The 17,492-nt window shown below is 40.7% G+C and overlaps 1 protein-coding gene across 1 annotated transcript in view; it reads right to left on the bottom strand.

Moving 5' to 3' along the window:
* LOC117948090 (voltage-gated potassium channel subunit beta-2-like) overlaps positions 1 to 17,492 on the bottom strand; it is an 86,526-nt gene that overhangs the window by 3,206 nt on the left and 65,828 nt on the right. Inside the window, exons 10-14 of the mRNA XM_034877562.1 lie at positions 15,585 to 15,670; positions 11,474 to 11,594; positions 11,093 to 11,187; positions 8,286 to 8,406; positions 3,111 to 3,199 (exon numbers count right to left, since the gene is read on the bottom strand). Coding sequence (XP_034733453.1) covers positions 3,111 to 3,199; positions 8,286 to 8,406; positions 11,093 to 11,187; positions 11,474 to 11,594; positions 15,585 to 15,670 — 512 coding nt within the window. The remainder of the gene's footprint in view (positions 1 to 3,110; positions 3,200 to 8,285; positions 8,407 to 11,092; positions 11,188 to 11,473; positions 11,595 to 15,584; positions 15,671 to 17,492) is intronic.

Genomic DNA, 17,492 nt, shown 5'->3' with positions numbered 1-17,492 from the left:
CAATTGTGTGTGTGTGTGTGTGTGTGTGTGTGTGTGTGTGTCTATCTGTCCCCTGTCTGTGTGTGTATTTATGTGTTTGTGTGTGTGTGTCTGTGTGTGTGTGTGTGTGTGTCTGTGTACGTGTGTGTGTGTGTGTCTGTGTACGTGTTTCTCTGTGTGTGTGTGTGTGTGTGTGTGTGTGTCTGTGTGTGTGTGTCTCATAACCACTGCACCATCAGCAAAGAATTTGTTTAGTAAGCTTTACATTGTAATATATAATGAGACAGACAGACATAGAGAGTTTTGGAGTTTCTGGTTAAGGGTTGCCATGGCAACATAATCAGTGGCCATGTTTGTAAACACAGCTAGGAAGCCTTTCATCTCTGTGATGTCATCTTTTTGATCTGTAATCAGTTAACGACCGCAGCTGTTGTACCCTTCTTCCACTGTGCGAAAAGAAGCTCCTCAATGACTGAAACCGGCTCTCAAACAAATGGTCATTGCGCCAAAGGGATAAGAGATATGAACACAAAAACCTCCTCATGAGCGGCAGAAGGCCTTTGTGAACGTATTGATATAGAATTCATGTGGATAAAGTTAAGAATGTGGGCGTATCAGCAATGTAAAAAAGTGCTTCACTCTGCATTTTGCTCAGAAATGTGGGCGATGTTTAACATGGCAGTGAATGGAGGAAAAATGGGAACTGTTGTCATTTGAAAGCTTGCTGAGAAAAAAGTGTAATTCTTAACGCATAAATGAGCACATTGACTGAAACTAGAGAAGAATACCTACGTTTTGATGTATAAATTGTACATGACAAGTTAGAATTGTTGGTGTGGGATTAAGTTATAGAGAACGGAGTAAGATAATTTTTTCGAAGCCTTTCACTCTGATGACATCACTCCTCACTCTAGCTAACGCAATACACACCCATTATAAATGCAGAAAAAATGCTCTCATTGACTTTAATGTTAAAAAAAATTGTTTAAAAGCTTAATATTTGAAAAAGTATAAATAGTAGAAAAATTGATGATTGGAAAAGTCCCATCATCTGCTGAAAGAGCTGAAGATTTGAAAAGTTGAATGGTTTAAATAGCTGAAAGTATGCAGAAGATACGGAGAGCCCTGCTATTTTGCGAGTTCTCCCACTTAGAAATCATGGAGGGGTCTGAAATTGTCATCGTAGGTGCATGTCCACTGTGAGAGACATAATCTAGGAAAAAAAACAAACAGAAGTCACAATGTATGATTTTTTAAACTATTTATTTGTATGATACAGCTTCAAATAAATATTTGAACACCTGTCTATCAGCTACAATTCTGATCTTCAAAGACCTGTTAGTCTGCCTTCAAAATGTCCTCCCCGCACTCCATTTATTATCCTAAATTAGATGCACCTGTTTGAGGTCGTTAGCTGCATAAAGACACCTGTCCACCCCCATACAGCCACAAGGCTGGACAGGTCTACGGAGACATGTCCAAGCAGCTTGGTGAAAAAGGTCCACTGTTGGAGCAATCATTAGAAAATGGAAGAAGCTAAACATGACTGTCGATCTCCCTCGGACTGGGGCTCCATGCAAGATCTCACCTCGTGGGGTCTCAATGATCCTAAGAAAGGTGAGAAATCAGCCCAGAACCACACGGGAGGAGCTGGTCCAGGACCTGAAAAGAGCTGGGACCACCGTTTCCAAGGTTACTGTTGGTAGTACACTAAGACGTCATGGTTTGGAATCATGCATGGCACAGAAGGTTCCCCTGCTTAAACCAGACCATGTCCAGGCCCGTCTTAAGTTTGCTAACGACCATTTGGATGATACAGGGTAGTCATGGGAGGAAGTCATGTGATCAGATGAGACCAAAATAGAACTTTTTGGTCATAATTCCACTAACCGTGTTTGGAGGAAGAAGAATGATGAGGACCAGCCCAAGACCACCACCTCTACTGGGAAGCATGGCGGTGGTAGCATCATGCTTTGGGGGTGTTGTTCTGCACATGGGAGAGGGAGACTGTGCTGTATTAAGGAGAGGAGGACCGGGGCCATGTATTGGGAGATTTTAGGGAACAACCTCCTTCCCTCAGTTAGAGCATTAAAGATGGATCGAGGCTGGGTCTTCCAACATGACAATAGGCACGTTCGAGATGAGCGTTTAGAAGTCCGAGAGACCAAATCCGTACAGATCATCGATCATCTCCAGTCTGTTGTTTATTAAAATCCGCAACAGATCACATGTAGAGCCCTTTGACAGCTACTCTGTCATAATTAAAACAACTGGAGACTGTGTACAAGCTGATATGGGGGTCTGATTACATTTTATTAAATCAGAATCGCACCACAGTGTTTTTGTCACTTCCTTTCCAGCATGAAGGCGGCTGGAATCTGCTGGAAACTGTCCGACTTTACTGCAGCTTTATGTTCCTGCCTTTACAGGCGAGGCGCAGTTCATCTCGAACAAGCCTAGTGACTCGAAGCACACAGCCAGGAGAACCAAGGAGGGAGTCTGGAAGAAGCCTATCAAGGTTCTGGCGTGGCCTGGCCAGTCTCCAGGTCTAAACCCAACAGAAAATCTTTGGAGGGAGCTCAAACTCCAGCCCAGAAACCTGACTGGTCTAGAGAAGATCTGTGTGAAGGAGTGGGCCAAAATCCCTTCTGCAGGGTGTCAAACCTGGTGAAGAACTACAGGAAACGTTGGAAACAAAGGCTAGTGTACCAAATATTAACATTGATTTTCACAGGTGTTCAAATACCTATTTGCAGCTGTATAATACAATTAAATTGTAAAAGAATCATACATTGTGATTTCTGGATTTTTTTGGGGGGATTATGTCTCTCACAGTGGACATGCACCTATGAGGACATCAGACCCTCCATTTCTAAGTGGGAGAACTTGCAAAATAGCAGGGTGTTCAAATACTTACTTTCCTCACAGTAAAAGTTAGTTTGGGATTTGGGAACGGATTTCTGAATGATATTGATACACTTAGCTCCCCCCCCCCATTTTCCGGGAAATGGGTTGTTGTTTTTCCGGGATCTGATTCATCTGATCTTTGGGAAAAATATTAAACCCTTGACTGAACCATGTAGTGATGTCTGTGCTGGTGTAACTATTAGGCGGCCCGTTTACTTTCTGACCTGTATGGCTCTGATATTCTCCATCAGCTGGTCAGTTCTGGAAGCTCCCAGCAGGACCGAGTTCACCCCCTCGTTCCTCAGGCACCATGCTGAGGGAATTTGCAGCACATGGAACAGGGGAATTGCATAATTTAACAGCCATTATTGTGTGGAGGCAAAAGTCAAGTCACGGGCTAATTTATTACAACAGGTGGATTGGTGGACTTTAATGTCCAATTTTAGGGACGTGTTTGTATAATTCCCTTTTTCTCAATCTGTGAGCAGTTTTTTGAAAAAGAAGCACAAAGCCAAATGTAAATATTGCAAAAGAATGGAGTTGCTAAATAGCAAGTGCTGTACCAAAAGCTTACCCTGTATTCATAAGGAGTACCTTGCTATATTTTAATAATAACTGGGGAAGAAATACGAAAAGAGTCTGAAGGTGCCTTCAGTTACTTATTGCGGATGGTAAGATACGTTTATCTGAAGCAGGCTTGCATAAGAGGCAGGTCTTTATTGATAATTCCCTCTGTTTGATAAATATATTTTAGCACAAAGCCTTGTTTTGATCTGCTTCAAATTAAAAGCCCTCTAGCATTTCAGTGGAAAGAAACCCTTTTTATTTCTTAAGAATTATTTAATTGTGAAACATTTTCTGGAACATACTGTGGAAACTCATTGTCTTGCAAGGTTCCCAGAGAGTTCAACAGTCCCGCCCTCCTCCAAGAAAACATGGCTTCCGGAAGTAAATTTCCCACTCATTTCTACCATTAACATTTGTATATAAAGAGTTTTAGACCATCTCTTAGGCTAAGTAGCTACGATGTGACTCATCAACATCTATCTAACAATATCATTTCAAGTAAGTCAGTTTCATTTTCGTTATTGAGCAAAGGAACTAGTCATCCCAAAACAACACTGCGCACCACTGAATGAAGGAAGCCAGAAATTGTTTAGCTAACAGCTAATTCAGATAACCGCTAGCTGAGACAGCATGCAAGGCTGCCAGCTTTTCCCCAAACCTTGGAGTGAGATTTGGGGGGGGCAACCCTATATTTTGCCGTGTACAAAGCAATTTCTTTGGTTCTTTATCCTTCAGGGTTTAAAATGGGATGTGTTATATGTGGGGGGATGGGGCTCTCCCTAGGGGGAAAAGAATTTGAAAAAAAACCCATTAAATGGCACTTTCTGGAGAGTTTTTTTGCAAAAAAATTGAGAAATCAAGTCTTAACTGATACGTGCAAAGCTGTAGGGTTATGAGCATTTTCCTTGTTGTAGTATCAACAGGTATTAAGGCATTTAGCATTTACATTTTTTACATTATTAACTTCTTATGATGTAAGAACTGACCCAGACAATGTGCCAAACATAATGAACCACATGAAGAGACAGGAGCACATGTCAGCAACAGCTGAGAAGATTTGGGTCTGTGGTGAACAGGTCCAGGGGTCCCTGCCTGGTGTAGGGACCAGGGACCCAAAGTTAAATTAATGTTGAGGGATTAACTAAGACCACTGAAATTCTAAAGAATGAGAACCATTGAGTTACATAGATTTTTATCCTTTTAACCTTTGTGCCAAGGCTCAGTCATGTTGGGCCCTCATCCTCTGTACCTCACTTACTGGGTTTACTTTTTGGGAAAATAAAGACTATTTGTTCATTTTATAAAACATCAAATTAATTATTTACAGTTTCATTTAGAGATGCACCAAGGTTAGAGAAGCACAATAGTGGCCCAACGTTGCAGTATAGTAAATATAGTATTGTATATATAGTTTTGTATATATAGTATAGCTCAGATGTGTTTCATCAGATTTTTGCTCATATTTACAACTTTGTGCACATTCAAAATATAACTCCTCCCATCTCTGTTGTCCGAGATTTGGAGAGTTGGAATATAGTCTGTTGTGCATGTTATTGCTCCGCTGATATGGTGGATCTCATTCAGACCGTCTGACAGACACAGAGGCCCTTTTGGCTCTCTGGCCTCTGACAGAGTTGAGAGGAGTCTGTACGCTGCTCATCATCTGAGGTCTGCACGGATGCAACGCGTCACTGCCCAGAGCAGAGCGAGTCCACTAACATGAATGAAGTTGCTACATTAGCCGCGCTGCTCACCTCTATTGTTACAGAGAGAGTGGTCACGAAGCGACGAACGGTTTGTGATACTCAGAGCTCGTACCTGGAGCCAGGGAAATGCACATGGGATGGATCGTAAAAAAAATGTTCTCAGTTTGCAACATTTCGAAACTTCCACAGTCAGGGAGCGCTCTTGAACCCTCTCATAGTCACAACTAGTTGATCAAGAGTGGCTCAACAGGTAGTTATATAGATAAACTCAGCTTTCTGAAATTTGACCGACCGGGTTGACACTTCAGCGTGAGAAATCGAGGGTGTGGCGTGTGAGCGTGTGAAACCAGTCAAATGCGTGTCTCACGGCCAATGCGTGAGAGTTGGCAGCCCTGAGCATGTAATAACTTTAAAAGAACAAAACCTGAAATAACCGTTACATATATGACAGCTATATACACTAAGAGCTGTTACATCAGCTATAGTCTGCTTTTCCCAGTGTTTAGTTTGAGTTAACATTATTTTAGACCGAATCAAACTGTCAGCTAGCGGTTAGCTGAATTAGCTGTTAGCTAAGCTAATGTTAGCTTCCTGGTGGAGGCTAACGGCAGAAGCGTTGGATAGATCGTGATTCGTATAGTGATGTAAACAAGATTCTCATCTTTGGCAGATTGGCTACCGAAAAGCGTGTTCAATATGTTCAAAAGATATTAAAATGGCTGCCAGAACACCGGCCCGCTGTAGCTGGTGTCCGCTAAGAACTCAGGAAGATTTATTCACAACTCGAACATGAAGTTAACTAGGAAGTTGTATTTTACGTTACATGTAAAGTTGGATGTAGTTTTGAAATATAAGCAAATAATAATGCACATTAATAAGCATCTGACTTACTATGAACATTAGTAAGTGATTAGTTGTGGGATAACCACACCAATTCAACAAAGAAATGAGTCCGCTGCTACGTTCGGCCCCTTCTCCTGTGTGAGCGCAGTGCGCCTGCGCGCTACCTTCAGGAGCCTCGGACAAAGCTGGGAAGGATTAAATCCAGGGTTTCCACACAGTGGTAACCCACCACAATAATAAGGAGTTTTAAATGAAAAGGTTAATCGTTACCGTCAACAGTTCTACCGTGGTTTACCGGTACACCGGTAATCATTACATCCCTAGTCGTAGTGGTTTTAAGTCTACTATCGACTGTTATGATTTAATGGCTTATACTACAATTGTCTATGGAGTAATTGCATTGTATTTCTCCTTCCGGAAGCGGCTCCGGGCGGGACTGTTGAACTCTATATGGCATAGACCAACACAGACACCTGCAAAGACTGAAATTAGACAGTAACACTTTAGATCCAGAACAACAAGGTGTAGAAAATAGAATGATTTATATTGTTTAACCCGCATGTTGTCCTCGGGTCAATTTGACCTGTTTTCCTAGGTCAATGTTCTTTTTAACTACCCAAAATAACATGATTGATTCCACACAACGCTCTTTGGGGTGATTTTGATGGGTAATTTTGGGGCGTCTTATTCAATTTTATAGCATTTGAAAAACCAATGGAAGTGTTTTTGAAATAGTATTGAGTAAAAGTTGACATTCCAGTCTGTGATTATCATCAACTTCCATTCCTTTAATTTTAGTCTAAATAATTCCTAATTTTTGCTTTTCTAACTCAAACATTAGGTATAAATTCCTTATGAATTGACGATAAATCCGAAAAATAACTAAAACTAAAGTTAATAAGTTTGTGTTACGTAGTGTTGAAAATATCAAAAAAGTGACAAACATTGAAAAAAGCAAAAAGAAATTAAGAAAAAAGATTAAAACATTGATAAAAAGCGTCAACAAAATTGTTGATTTTCAAATTTGACGGGAAGATAACACAAGGGTTAACTAATAAATTAAAAGGGGGTGGGGGTGACTCAACTGGACCTGGGGGCTGTTTCACAAAAGCTGAGTTTATAAATCCAGGATAATTGATGAAGCGAGGCTTTCGCCGACTGAATGAGAAGATAATGTTACTCAGAAAGTTTACCATGAAGATCATTTTTCTACAATGCTAGAATATGATGCATACATATCTGCATGTGCAAAGTATACAACGGTTTGTTTTTGTAAATGACAAGTGACTCATTGAATGTTTCAGTAAACAGCAGTAGTTCATAAATGTATAATTTTAGACTATCATTCAATTGGTCTGCTATTATCAGCCATGCTTTTTCTAATGTTTTTTCAATTAATTTTTTATAGGGGATGAGTTTGCTTTTTTATATACTGCATGCTTTGCCCCCTCCTATACTATATATGGGAAAGAAAGACACTGAAGAAATTGGACTCTAAAATCTAGAAACTACAAAGACAATTAAGTGATATATTTCGAGCACAATGTAAACATGAATGTATTCGGGTGTATTTCCCCCCCCCCCCAGCTAATAATAAGGTCAACACCATTGAGGCGTCCTCTCCTTGTTGAATGAATGGACAGTAGTCTACACTATACAGTTACTGGTTCATTGAACTAAGACTGTAATTTGGGAGAATTGTACAATTAGGATATGTTCTTAAAATTGTACAATCCTCCTAAATAATAGTTAACAAATATAAAATATAATAAAATAATTTTAGACTGAATCAAACTGTCAGTTAACGGTTAGCTGAATTAGCTGTTAGCTAAGCTAATGTTGGCTATGTCAGATTAGCTATGAGGTGAAACAACTGCTGAGTGAACAGAAAGGATCCAGGATGAATTAATCCTGGCTGTTAGTCTGGCCTGGAACAGGCTAGGCTCCAGGATTAATTAATCCTGGCTTTTAGCCTGGTCGCGAACAGGCTAGCACCCAGGATTAATAAAGCAGATCTGATTTTCTGTGGGTTTTATTTTTTTTAATTCATGTCTAATAAAAGAAATATTGTAAAATACTTTTTGGTGATCACAATAAAATATCTATAAAACTAATCTAGTTGCAGGTTACCACAATACGTGGTATTTTTAAATATGGCACCAAATAAAGCTATCCTGACAAAGACAGAAATGTCCGGTATTCCAAACGAAAAAACCCATGGACCCCTACAGAGAGAAAATGGTAGACATGTAGACGGAACAACACATTCTACTTTTGTTTTACCAATAGCCAGTTGGGGTAGAGTGCAGCCTAGGTGCTCAGCAATGGCCTTCAACTCTTTTAGCTTCAGCTGCTGACGGCTCCCCTCCTCACTCAGGATCTTGTCCTTCATCCACTGATAACCCTGTTGGAGACCACACAATCAAGAGCTCAGGGCAGGACAAGGATTCTGGTAGTTTACCCAACCCTGAATGCCACCAAGACTACTTGTTTTTGGGGTTTTTAGATTAAGCTGTCTTTATCACAGGAGGAAACTGATACCTAACACCACTACAGTTCTTGCACCAGAAATAAATGATTTAAGACTCTCGGCTTTAAGTGACTGCTTTGAAATGACCTCGGTGTTTCCCAGACTTAGGTTCTACTAGTGCCGACAAACTGACCGTAGAGTCAGTTAATCAACCCGACTCGTGTCACTGAACTGGGAGAATCGGGTGCCATACGTCAAAGAAGCGACTCACTCCTGTTTTACCTCATTAGCACTCCACTGGATTGGTGGTAGAATCATGCTTCTGAACGAGGCCGAATGGAACCATCTAGAGTCTGATGTAATCAAGTGTTTCTTGGTTCCCAGCAACTTTGAGTTATTAAACAAGTCTGGTTTCTAGTGCATCTTAGATAATTTTGTTCATGGCATTTCACACATTATCAATGAGGAAGTATATCATCAACATACAAAACCACGTCACGTTATCTTGGTTCTTACATTAAGTTAAATGTTAGAGAAGTAAATGTTGCTGGCAGCATGGTAGCTAGGCTGTCACGAGGAGACCGCACCAGGCTATTGAACGAGACCAAATGGAACGGGGCAACGTAACGGGTCTCTTACTGCTCGTGCACCGTAGATGATTGTTTACATAGAAATTCATAGGCAACATTACCGATGGTTATCACATACCAATACACATCATGTTATCATGTTATGTGGTAGATATGTTAAGTTACATGTTTGCTACGTGGTAGGTAGGCTGTCACGAGGAGACCGCCCACCAGGCTACTGTACGAGACCGTAACAGTGCATAATGTATGAGTCTTTGTGATCCAGAGGGTGTGAAGGTTCTTGGCACGTTTGAGTTATCAACTGGTCCCAAAAGGCTTGTGTACCCCCCCGAGTTTAAATTACTTTTTCTTTTCCAATCAACAATGTATTTTTTACTGTGCACACAGACCAGTTGCCTCTTGCCCCTCCTCCTTATGAAGTCTTGCACCGCGTGCTTCACAATCCCTCTTCAGGCTCAGAGGCTGTTGTTAGTAGGAACTTGCTGCTGGTGGTCTAGTGTGGAATTAACTGTAGCCTACTGCTGGACTATAGAAATGCCGCGGCCACAGTGCTGTAAAGGCTCCCCGAACGACATTTGTCAGTCTGGTTGTTGGAGTGTCCTCCCCACCATAGCTTCGTAATGGAGTGAACCAGAGCACATTGCTAACTGGTTTTAATTGTTGTGAACCAAGTCTTTAGTCCATCTCCGTGCTCTTAGATATTCATTGTATTCATGGACTCGAGTGAGAATAAAACCTGAGATTTTATTACGTTGGCTGTTCAACCCAGTTGTTTGAATGACAGAAATATGTTTAGACGAGATCTAAAGAGTACAACACTGACATTTAGGCCTATTTCAAAATAGATGTTTTATTCAAAAGATCGCTAGAGAAAAAACACTTTACAAAGAAAGAGAAAGAAAGAAAGATACTAAGAAAAGAAAAAACAACTAATTCAGATTCTTTAAATTCTGACGGTCCCTGAATCTGTCTTTGCTAAGTTTCTATTTAAATGTTATGCCAAAAAACACTTAGTGGACAGAAAATTCACATAGAACATGTCCCACTACAAAACATTGTAAAAGGTCAACCATTGGCATGATCAAGAAGATGTAAAATGCATAAAATTACGCAATAATTACGAATTATGTTCTACGTACAAAAACATACAAAGCTGTGTTTACTGTGAGGCACGGTCATGTGTCTAAAATTCATCCAATCAGCGCCTGAGATTGCAACCCTAGGCACAACCTAGTGGTAAACATTGGAAGAAGTATACAGATCCTGTACTTTATTAAAAGTACTAATACAATACTGTACAAAACTGTTACAGGAAAAGTCCTGCATTGAAAATGTTACTTAGATAAAAGCACGTAAGTATCAACAGGATGTACTTGAGTGTGTACTTAAGTTAAATATTTGGTATTAAGTACAGTACTTCAGTATACAGTATATGTAGGTAGTTACATTCCACCACTTGTATTAGGTTTTTATGTAACTGATTCTATGTGTGAATGATGTACAGCCAGAATTCTCATTTTCTTGCATTGCATGTAAATTTGACCTTTTAGGGAAATGTTGAATTATCTGATTCAATAGTTCTATTTTTTTTTTTTTTAATAATCAAATAAATCAAACTTTTTTATGTTTCATATCCTTATAACTTTGTTTTACTGCTCAAAATACATCCAGGAGCTAGTCCTTCTGGCCATGGTTAATGTGAGATACCACACTCGGAGATGGACTGAAAAACGAGCTCACAGTGAGGATTGTCACAGGAGCAAAAAACGCTTAAAAATTAGGTTCCTGGTACTTTATCGGCTGAACCATAACATTTGACAAACCAACCAGATTTAATTGAAAAAGCACCATAAATGGTTCATAAACCTTTGACTATTTTTTACTGAACTCGGCAATCATACACTACGTCACATTCTACGCCGCCCACCACCACAAATGACTTCTCAACCTGTGGGAAACACAGCATCTTCATGAATGGTCAGTGGGATGGCACACAATGGAATGAGGCGTGGGAAAAGAAGGAGTGTTACCTTAAGCGATGCACGTGAAAATGAGGGGATCCCACTGTTGTACTTCCCCGAGATGATCCCACAGGCCAGTGGAGACCATGTCATAGCTCCAATCCCTGCATGCCCAAAACACGGTTTGTAATCGACCAAATCCCAGAAGGTTAATCTTTGCTGTCTTGTTCAATGCCTCGTTATTTAGTTTCTTGTAGTTTTACAATATGATGGACAAGGGAGGCTAGGATTAACATCAGGATTCAAACTAATACAGTTACAATTCTATTTTAAAGAATCCAGTGGCTTAAATATTGACATTACATGGCAGCCCAACATTACTAATATCCCAACCATTTGCATGGAAAAAACATGAAGACAGTTTCCCTTATGACTATGGCAGCTTCTTACCTATCTTGTGGAACAGTTCAGGGAGTTGCACTTCAACCTTCTCCCTTTGAAACATATGGTACTCGGCCTGTTCGCAGATTGGTGGGATCTGGTTGAACTGTCGAGCAACAGAGTACGCCTCCTACAGAAAAAAGAGGGCCATTTCTTTCTACCATTATTCCAGACTAAATCATTTGTTCAACCAGTTGACACATCCATCGCCTCCTTCATCTGGAAGAAAAAAGTTCTGAGAGTTAACAAAGGACTCCTTTAGAGGAAACGTGATGCGGGGGACTAACTCATCTAGATTTATTCACTACTGTTGGGCAGCTAACTTGAAGAAAATAGGCTCTTTCGAGATGAACTGCGCCTCGCCTGTAAAGTGGACGAGAGCAGGCAGCAGCAGCGGGGGCGGGGACAGAAAGCTGCGGGAAAGTCGGACAGTTTCCAGCCGATTCCAGCCGCCTTCAGGCTGGAAAGGAAGTGACATAAACACTGTGGTGCGATCCCGATTTAATAAAATATAATCAGACCTACATATCAGCTTGAACACTGTCTCCAGTTGTTTTGATTATAACAGAGTAGCTGTCAAAGTGCTCTACATGAGATCTGTTGCTGATTTTAATGAACAACACACTGTAGATGATCCGTGATCTGATCAGATTTAGTCTCTCTGACTTGTAAACGTTACAATCAGCCACACATTTGTTCTGTACAGAATAAGTCTTCAAATCAGACAAATAGCAATTAAAATCCCTCCGATTCAAAAACTACAAAAGTTTATATAAAACGTCATCGTGGTTTAAACCAATCAGGTGTTAAATCAGCTGAGAAGCCGGCGCTTCCCAGCATGCTCTGGGTCCGCCTGGATCTTGCAGTTGGTGAAAAGCAACTGCGCCGACTGCGTCTCAAAGCTGCGGCCGCCTTGCTCTCGTGAGATTACCGTTGCCCACGTGTGCATGACGTCAGAGCAAGTCGGGATCAAGTCGGACAGAAATCTAACCGGCATGCAACGGGCGCCGATCGCCGGTGATCGATTCTTCGCAGACCTGGCTCATCTCGAACGAGCCTAATGTCATTCTGGCTCCATGTGCCAGACACTGACTCTTGCCACTCTTCATCCGTCCCTGCTTTGGTGTACTCCTCCCTGGCCACAAAGTGGTCCAGGTTTACCTCTATCCCATAGTACTATCCACCCTTAGAATCTAGGCCCAGTTCCAAGATCATTACAAATTCACTTCTCCCTCCCCCCTAAGTCCTATGTGTAAGTAGAGAGGGGAAGTAACTAAGTACAATTACTTCATTACTGTACTTGAGTAGATTTTTCCTGATATTTTTATTTGACTTATTTATTTTTGTTTCAACTTTTTACTTTTACTTCTTGCATTTTAACACAAATAAGACGACTCCACAGTTTGGCGTCATTCTGCATTCTGTAAAATTATTGCGGCTTGATGGCGCTAACGTTAGCACATAGTAGGATGGATGACGACATGATTTAAAATGAAGAAAACAGATATTCCTGAGATTTGACAGACAAGCAGCGAGACATTCCCATCATCCTCGGCCTTTTCTGAGAGAGATGTTTGAGTCGGTGGACATCAAGAAGGACTCCTGGCCAATGTGGTGGGGAACTTCTTCATTAATGTCTGTTTAGTATTTCATATTTTCTTTCAAGAAGCCATATCTGAGCCCACATACATACAACCATTCAGATTCCTTTAAATGTTAGGGGAAGATTAAAAATGAGAGAGTGGATCTATGAATTCTCTCAGAATCACAACTGAAGTCATATCTTGTAACTCAGTCAGAATCTTATTAACCTGGAGTCCCCGTCTCATATATCATAATAATCATATATGGGATGTTTTAGGCCTGTTGGCAGACATCAGTTTTAAAATGTAGCCAATGACATATCAGGAGCATGTTCTCCATGAACACTGAAGTTCCTCAGCGTGTACTCTAGGAACATGTGTGGTCCAGGTAGCTATGCATGAATAATGGTCTTCTTTGACAAGGCTACTTTTACTTTTATACCCTAAGTAAATTTACATGCCTGTACTTTGTTACTTTTATTTGAGTGAACAAGTTAAATCAGTACTTCTACCTTTACCGGAGTATTTTTTAACACAGGTGTCTGCACTTCTACTTAGTTACGGGAAGTGAGTACTTTGGCCATCTCTGTTTGTAAGAATCATTTATTTCCAGCCTGTTCTTTCGACTGGACGCAGCAGGATGCAGCTTTCCTCTTTTAAAAGCTTGTACTGTAAAGAAGGGTTCGATAGTTCTGATAATATATGCCAGAAATATGATCTCAAACGCAGTAACTTTTTTAGATATCTCCAAATACGCCACTGTGTCAAAGCACTGTTCCCTTCTTTCCCGATCCTCCCCACTGAGACAGCATGGGAAGAAATGACCCGCCTCTGTCCAAAATGGGACTGACATGAAGGTTCTATTTTCATCTGATGTCTTTGGAAAACCATGACCTGTCATAAATTAAGATTGGGAAGTTGGAATGTTTGAGTTGTCGGACAGACGTTGGGAAGATGGATTACAATATGCACTATATGCAGCAGATATTTTTCAAAATCTTAAAGTATTGCTTGGAGTATGAGACACCTTTTTATTTTTTTGTATGCTACTTCTACTACCTTAATGGGTGGGAGCTGAGTAGCCTGACTTGTGACTTTTAAGTCTTAAATCCCCTAAGTTAAGCGACCGGTGTGGACATGTGGGCATGCTTGTTTTCAGTGTGTACATCCTTCCCCTGTTTGAGGCGTTTGTATAACGTTTAAGTTGTTTAAGATAAAATGAAACTGGATAACTGTTTCACTTCCTGTAAGATGTAACATTCTTGATAGTCCAATAAAAAGATTTATAACAAAGGGACATTTTTGATCCTATCCAGTCCTCCTTTAACCCTAACCCTACCCTTTTAATGATATGTGTACTTTTTCCCTTAGGGGGAAGTAATTCAAACAGTATTTTATTACTTTTAAATGTTTTCAAAAGTAATTTATATCAAATAATGATTTTAATATATTTAAGTAGAATTTGTTTTAGATTGGACACAGGGCATTTTATTTATCTACATAACTCTTACTCTCTTTCTATAAATTTTATTCATTTAATTATTTTATTTATCTTTATAACTCCCCCCCTTTCTTTTCTCTATGTACAGTGTATGTATATATATTTTAATTACCACATAATTATAATACACAAAATAATTATAGTAGTGTCTCTGGGAGAGGATCCGGAGCAGGAGTTGAGGAGACCTTTTATTTAAAGTTTTATGTCCCCGCTGTCCGTCCTGTCCTGTGGTCCTTCGGCCTTCTTTTAAACAGCTTTTTAGAACCGGGCCAGGTTTTCTAAGGAGGTTTTAAGTGTTTTATTCACACCGGTGGTCCCCTTGTGCCCATCCAGGGCGCTACGTTTTTACCCTAACCCTAACCTCACGTACACAGATTCATTTTTAAAAAAAGAAACCTGATCCGTAATAGACCCAAGGAGAGTAAAAAAAACTGGTGCATCCGAAAAGACTCAGACGGATGGAGTACACCAACACTGGCATCACAAATATTTCCAAATATCAATAATATCGAGACCGACGAATTGATCAACAGTTAGTTTCCAGTTGCGCTGATGTTGTTTCATCAGCCAGGCGCTGTGTCTGGTGAGAGCCGCTGCGTTGCAGTGGTTAAGTCCTGTCACAGCGCGGCGCAGGCACACTATGCCCCCCCCCGGATTTCATGTTGTACCGTCACATGACTAAGCGGGACCAGCCAACAAGCAAGCAAGCAGCCAGTTCCAGACAGCAGCGCGCACACACACACACACACACACACACACACACACACACACACACAAAGGACAGAGAGGAAGAGGAGCGCTGTGTGGATATATCTTCAAGCCAAAAATGAAACAACAATTTGTAACCAAACTTGTCCAACCATATGAAAATTCTAAAATCACAAAACCACTTAAAAGTTCATTAAATTCATTCAGATTTAGCAATTTAATAATTCATTCAACATAGTTATTAAAGTATCGTATTTTAGTAGTTTTGCAGTATCGCACACCACTACAACACAGACAGTGGGAACCAAATGGACCAATGAAAACTTACCATGATCTCCATGGAGGTCCATCGTGATGTCCCCCAATACATGGCCATCCCCTGGTTGATCACATGGGTCATTGCCCTCACCGTCTCTACCAAAACAGCCCACATTAGCTAGGTAACAAAGTCAGACAAAAAAACAGCTGGGGGAAAAAAGAAGGAAGAGGAAAAAGGGGACCAGCTTAAAGTAATGGTTTGAAGTAATTTCACCCTGGGTGCCTTTTCTCCACGACCTCGAGCCAAACAACCCCTCAGAAGCTTTTTTTCACCTGGGTCTAACATTGCGTGCGTTAGCGTTATGTTTGTGATGTTTGACCTGCCCCCTATGCTTAAGCTACACCCCTTTTCATAACTAATAACCCGATTGATGTGGACCATTGGTTGACGTTTCATTGAACTCAGAAGTTCCCTTTTCATTGTAGATTTGGCCCGCCCCTACGATTAAGCCATGCCCCTTTCCTACCTAATGATCCTTTTAAGGTAGAGTCTTGTGTGAGCTATCATGGAAATCAGCAGAGACTTCCTTTTTCTTTGGTCATGGTTTCAACCGTTCCCTTTGCTTTAGAAATGCCCCCTTTTATAACTTGTGACCCATTTGATGTAGACCCTTATGTGAAGTATTATTGAACTCAGCAGAGAGTTCCCTATTTATTGGTGGTGGGTTGTCTCCTTGATAAGCTCCTTGATAAGCTACTGATAGAAGGAAAGACAGGTTAACCAAGTTTTAAACATAAACATAAAATATTAATGTACATTTTATTTGCATAATTAGTTTATCCAGGTCTTGCTGTATGATTCAAGTATGTGGAAGAGCCAGAATCACTGGTAGTTAGACAATTAATGATTGATTAGTTCCATCACTGCATTAGGCACTGGTGATTAAGCCCAGATGACTCTGAACTTTACACCATGGGATTGTGTACACAGTTTTCTTTCCCGAGACCCATCTGAACAGTTGAATGGAAATACCTCTTCTTAACCATCAAGAACCATGGGGATCCTATGCTGATAGAACTGGGGGGTTCGTCAGAACCTATCCCCCCTTTTCTGTGTTATTCTAAAACGTCAAAGATTTTAATCAACTTTAAATTACACCTAAATTTACCAAGCATGTAGGTCAGAATACAGTCCTTCCGTCTTATGAAAAGAACAAGTGTCTAAAGTATTGGAGAGCTAGCCAGTGCTCCATTGCTGGTGCGGGCCAACATACTGTAGCTCCTGTTCTCAGTTCCCCGGCAGCCCCCAAGCAGCCAGGTGAGTGGCCGACTGTCCGAAGGAAGTGTAGCTCTAAACCAGGGAGTCCATATGGCGGATGTTGGTCTGAACCGTAGCCCTTGGTTAACCACCAACCCCTTCATGTTTCTACCAGATTCTCCCCAGGCAGTAACACACCCGCTGAGAAGCCAACTCTGAGTATTGGGAGCTCCGTACTGAGAAACATGAAGTTAGCTACTGAAGATATCTAGAAATCTGACCGTGTCTATTACTGGTCCTGAACCATGACAAGAGTTGAAACCAGGAACCAAAGATGCAGTGCTATACGCTTCTCTGTTCTTCTGTTGGAACAGTTACCCACTCTTAGTTCCATAACCACGGTGTCTGTCCCCCGACTCAAGTCAGATCAAGAATAGATAAAAGAGAAGGTGTTCCCAGAAACCTGGTGGAAATTAAAACCACTGCTGCAATAGTGGGACCAAACACCATAATTAAATTGGACTATTAAATATTAGATCTCTGTCTTCTAAAGCAGTACTAGTAAATTATCTGATATCAGATAATCATATTGATCTATTGTGTCTTGCTGAAACAAGGCTGGGCCATGAAGAATGTGTTAGTCTCTCTCTGATCATTCCTGTGTTTTCTTTAACGGCACTATCTCTGTGCCCAAAAGTGTCCAAACAAAGATTATCAGAA

The sequence above is a fragment of the Etheostoma cragini genome, chromosome 7 (genome assembly GCF_013103735.1).
Source record: "Etheostoma cragini isolate CJK2018 chromosome 7, CSU_Ecrag_1.0, whole genome shotgun sequence".
Classification (NCBI taxonomy): domain Eukaryota; kingdom Metazoa; phylum Chordata; class Actinopteri; order Perciformes; family Percidae; genus Etheostoma; species Etheostoma cragini.
The sequence above is the reverse complement of the archived record's forward strand: the minus strand, read 5'-3'. Positions and strand labels throughout refer to the sequence as shown.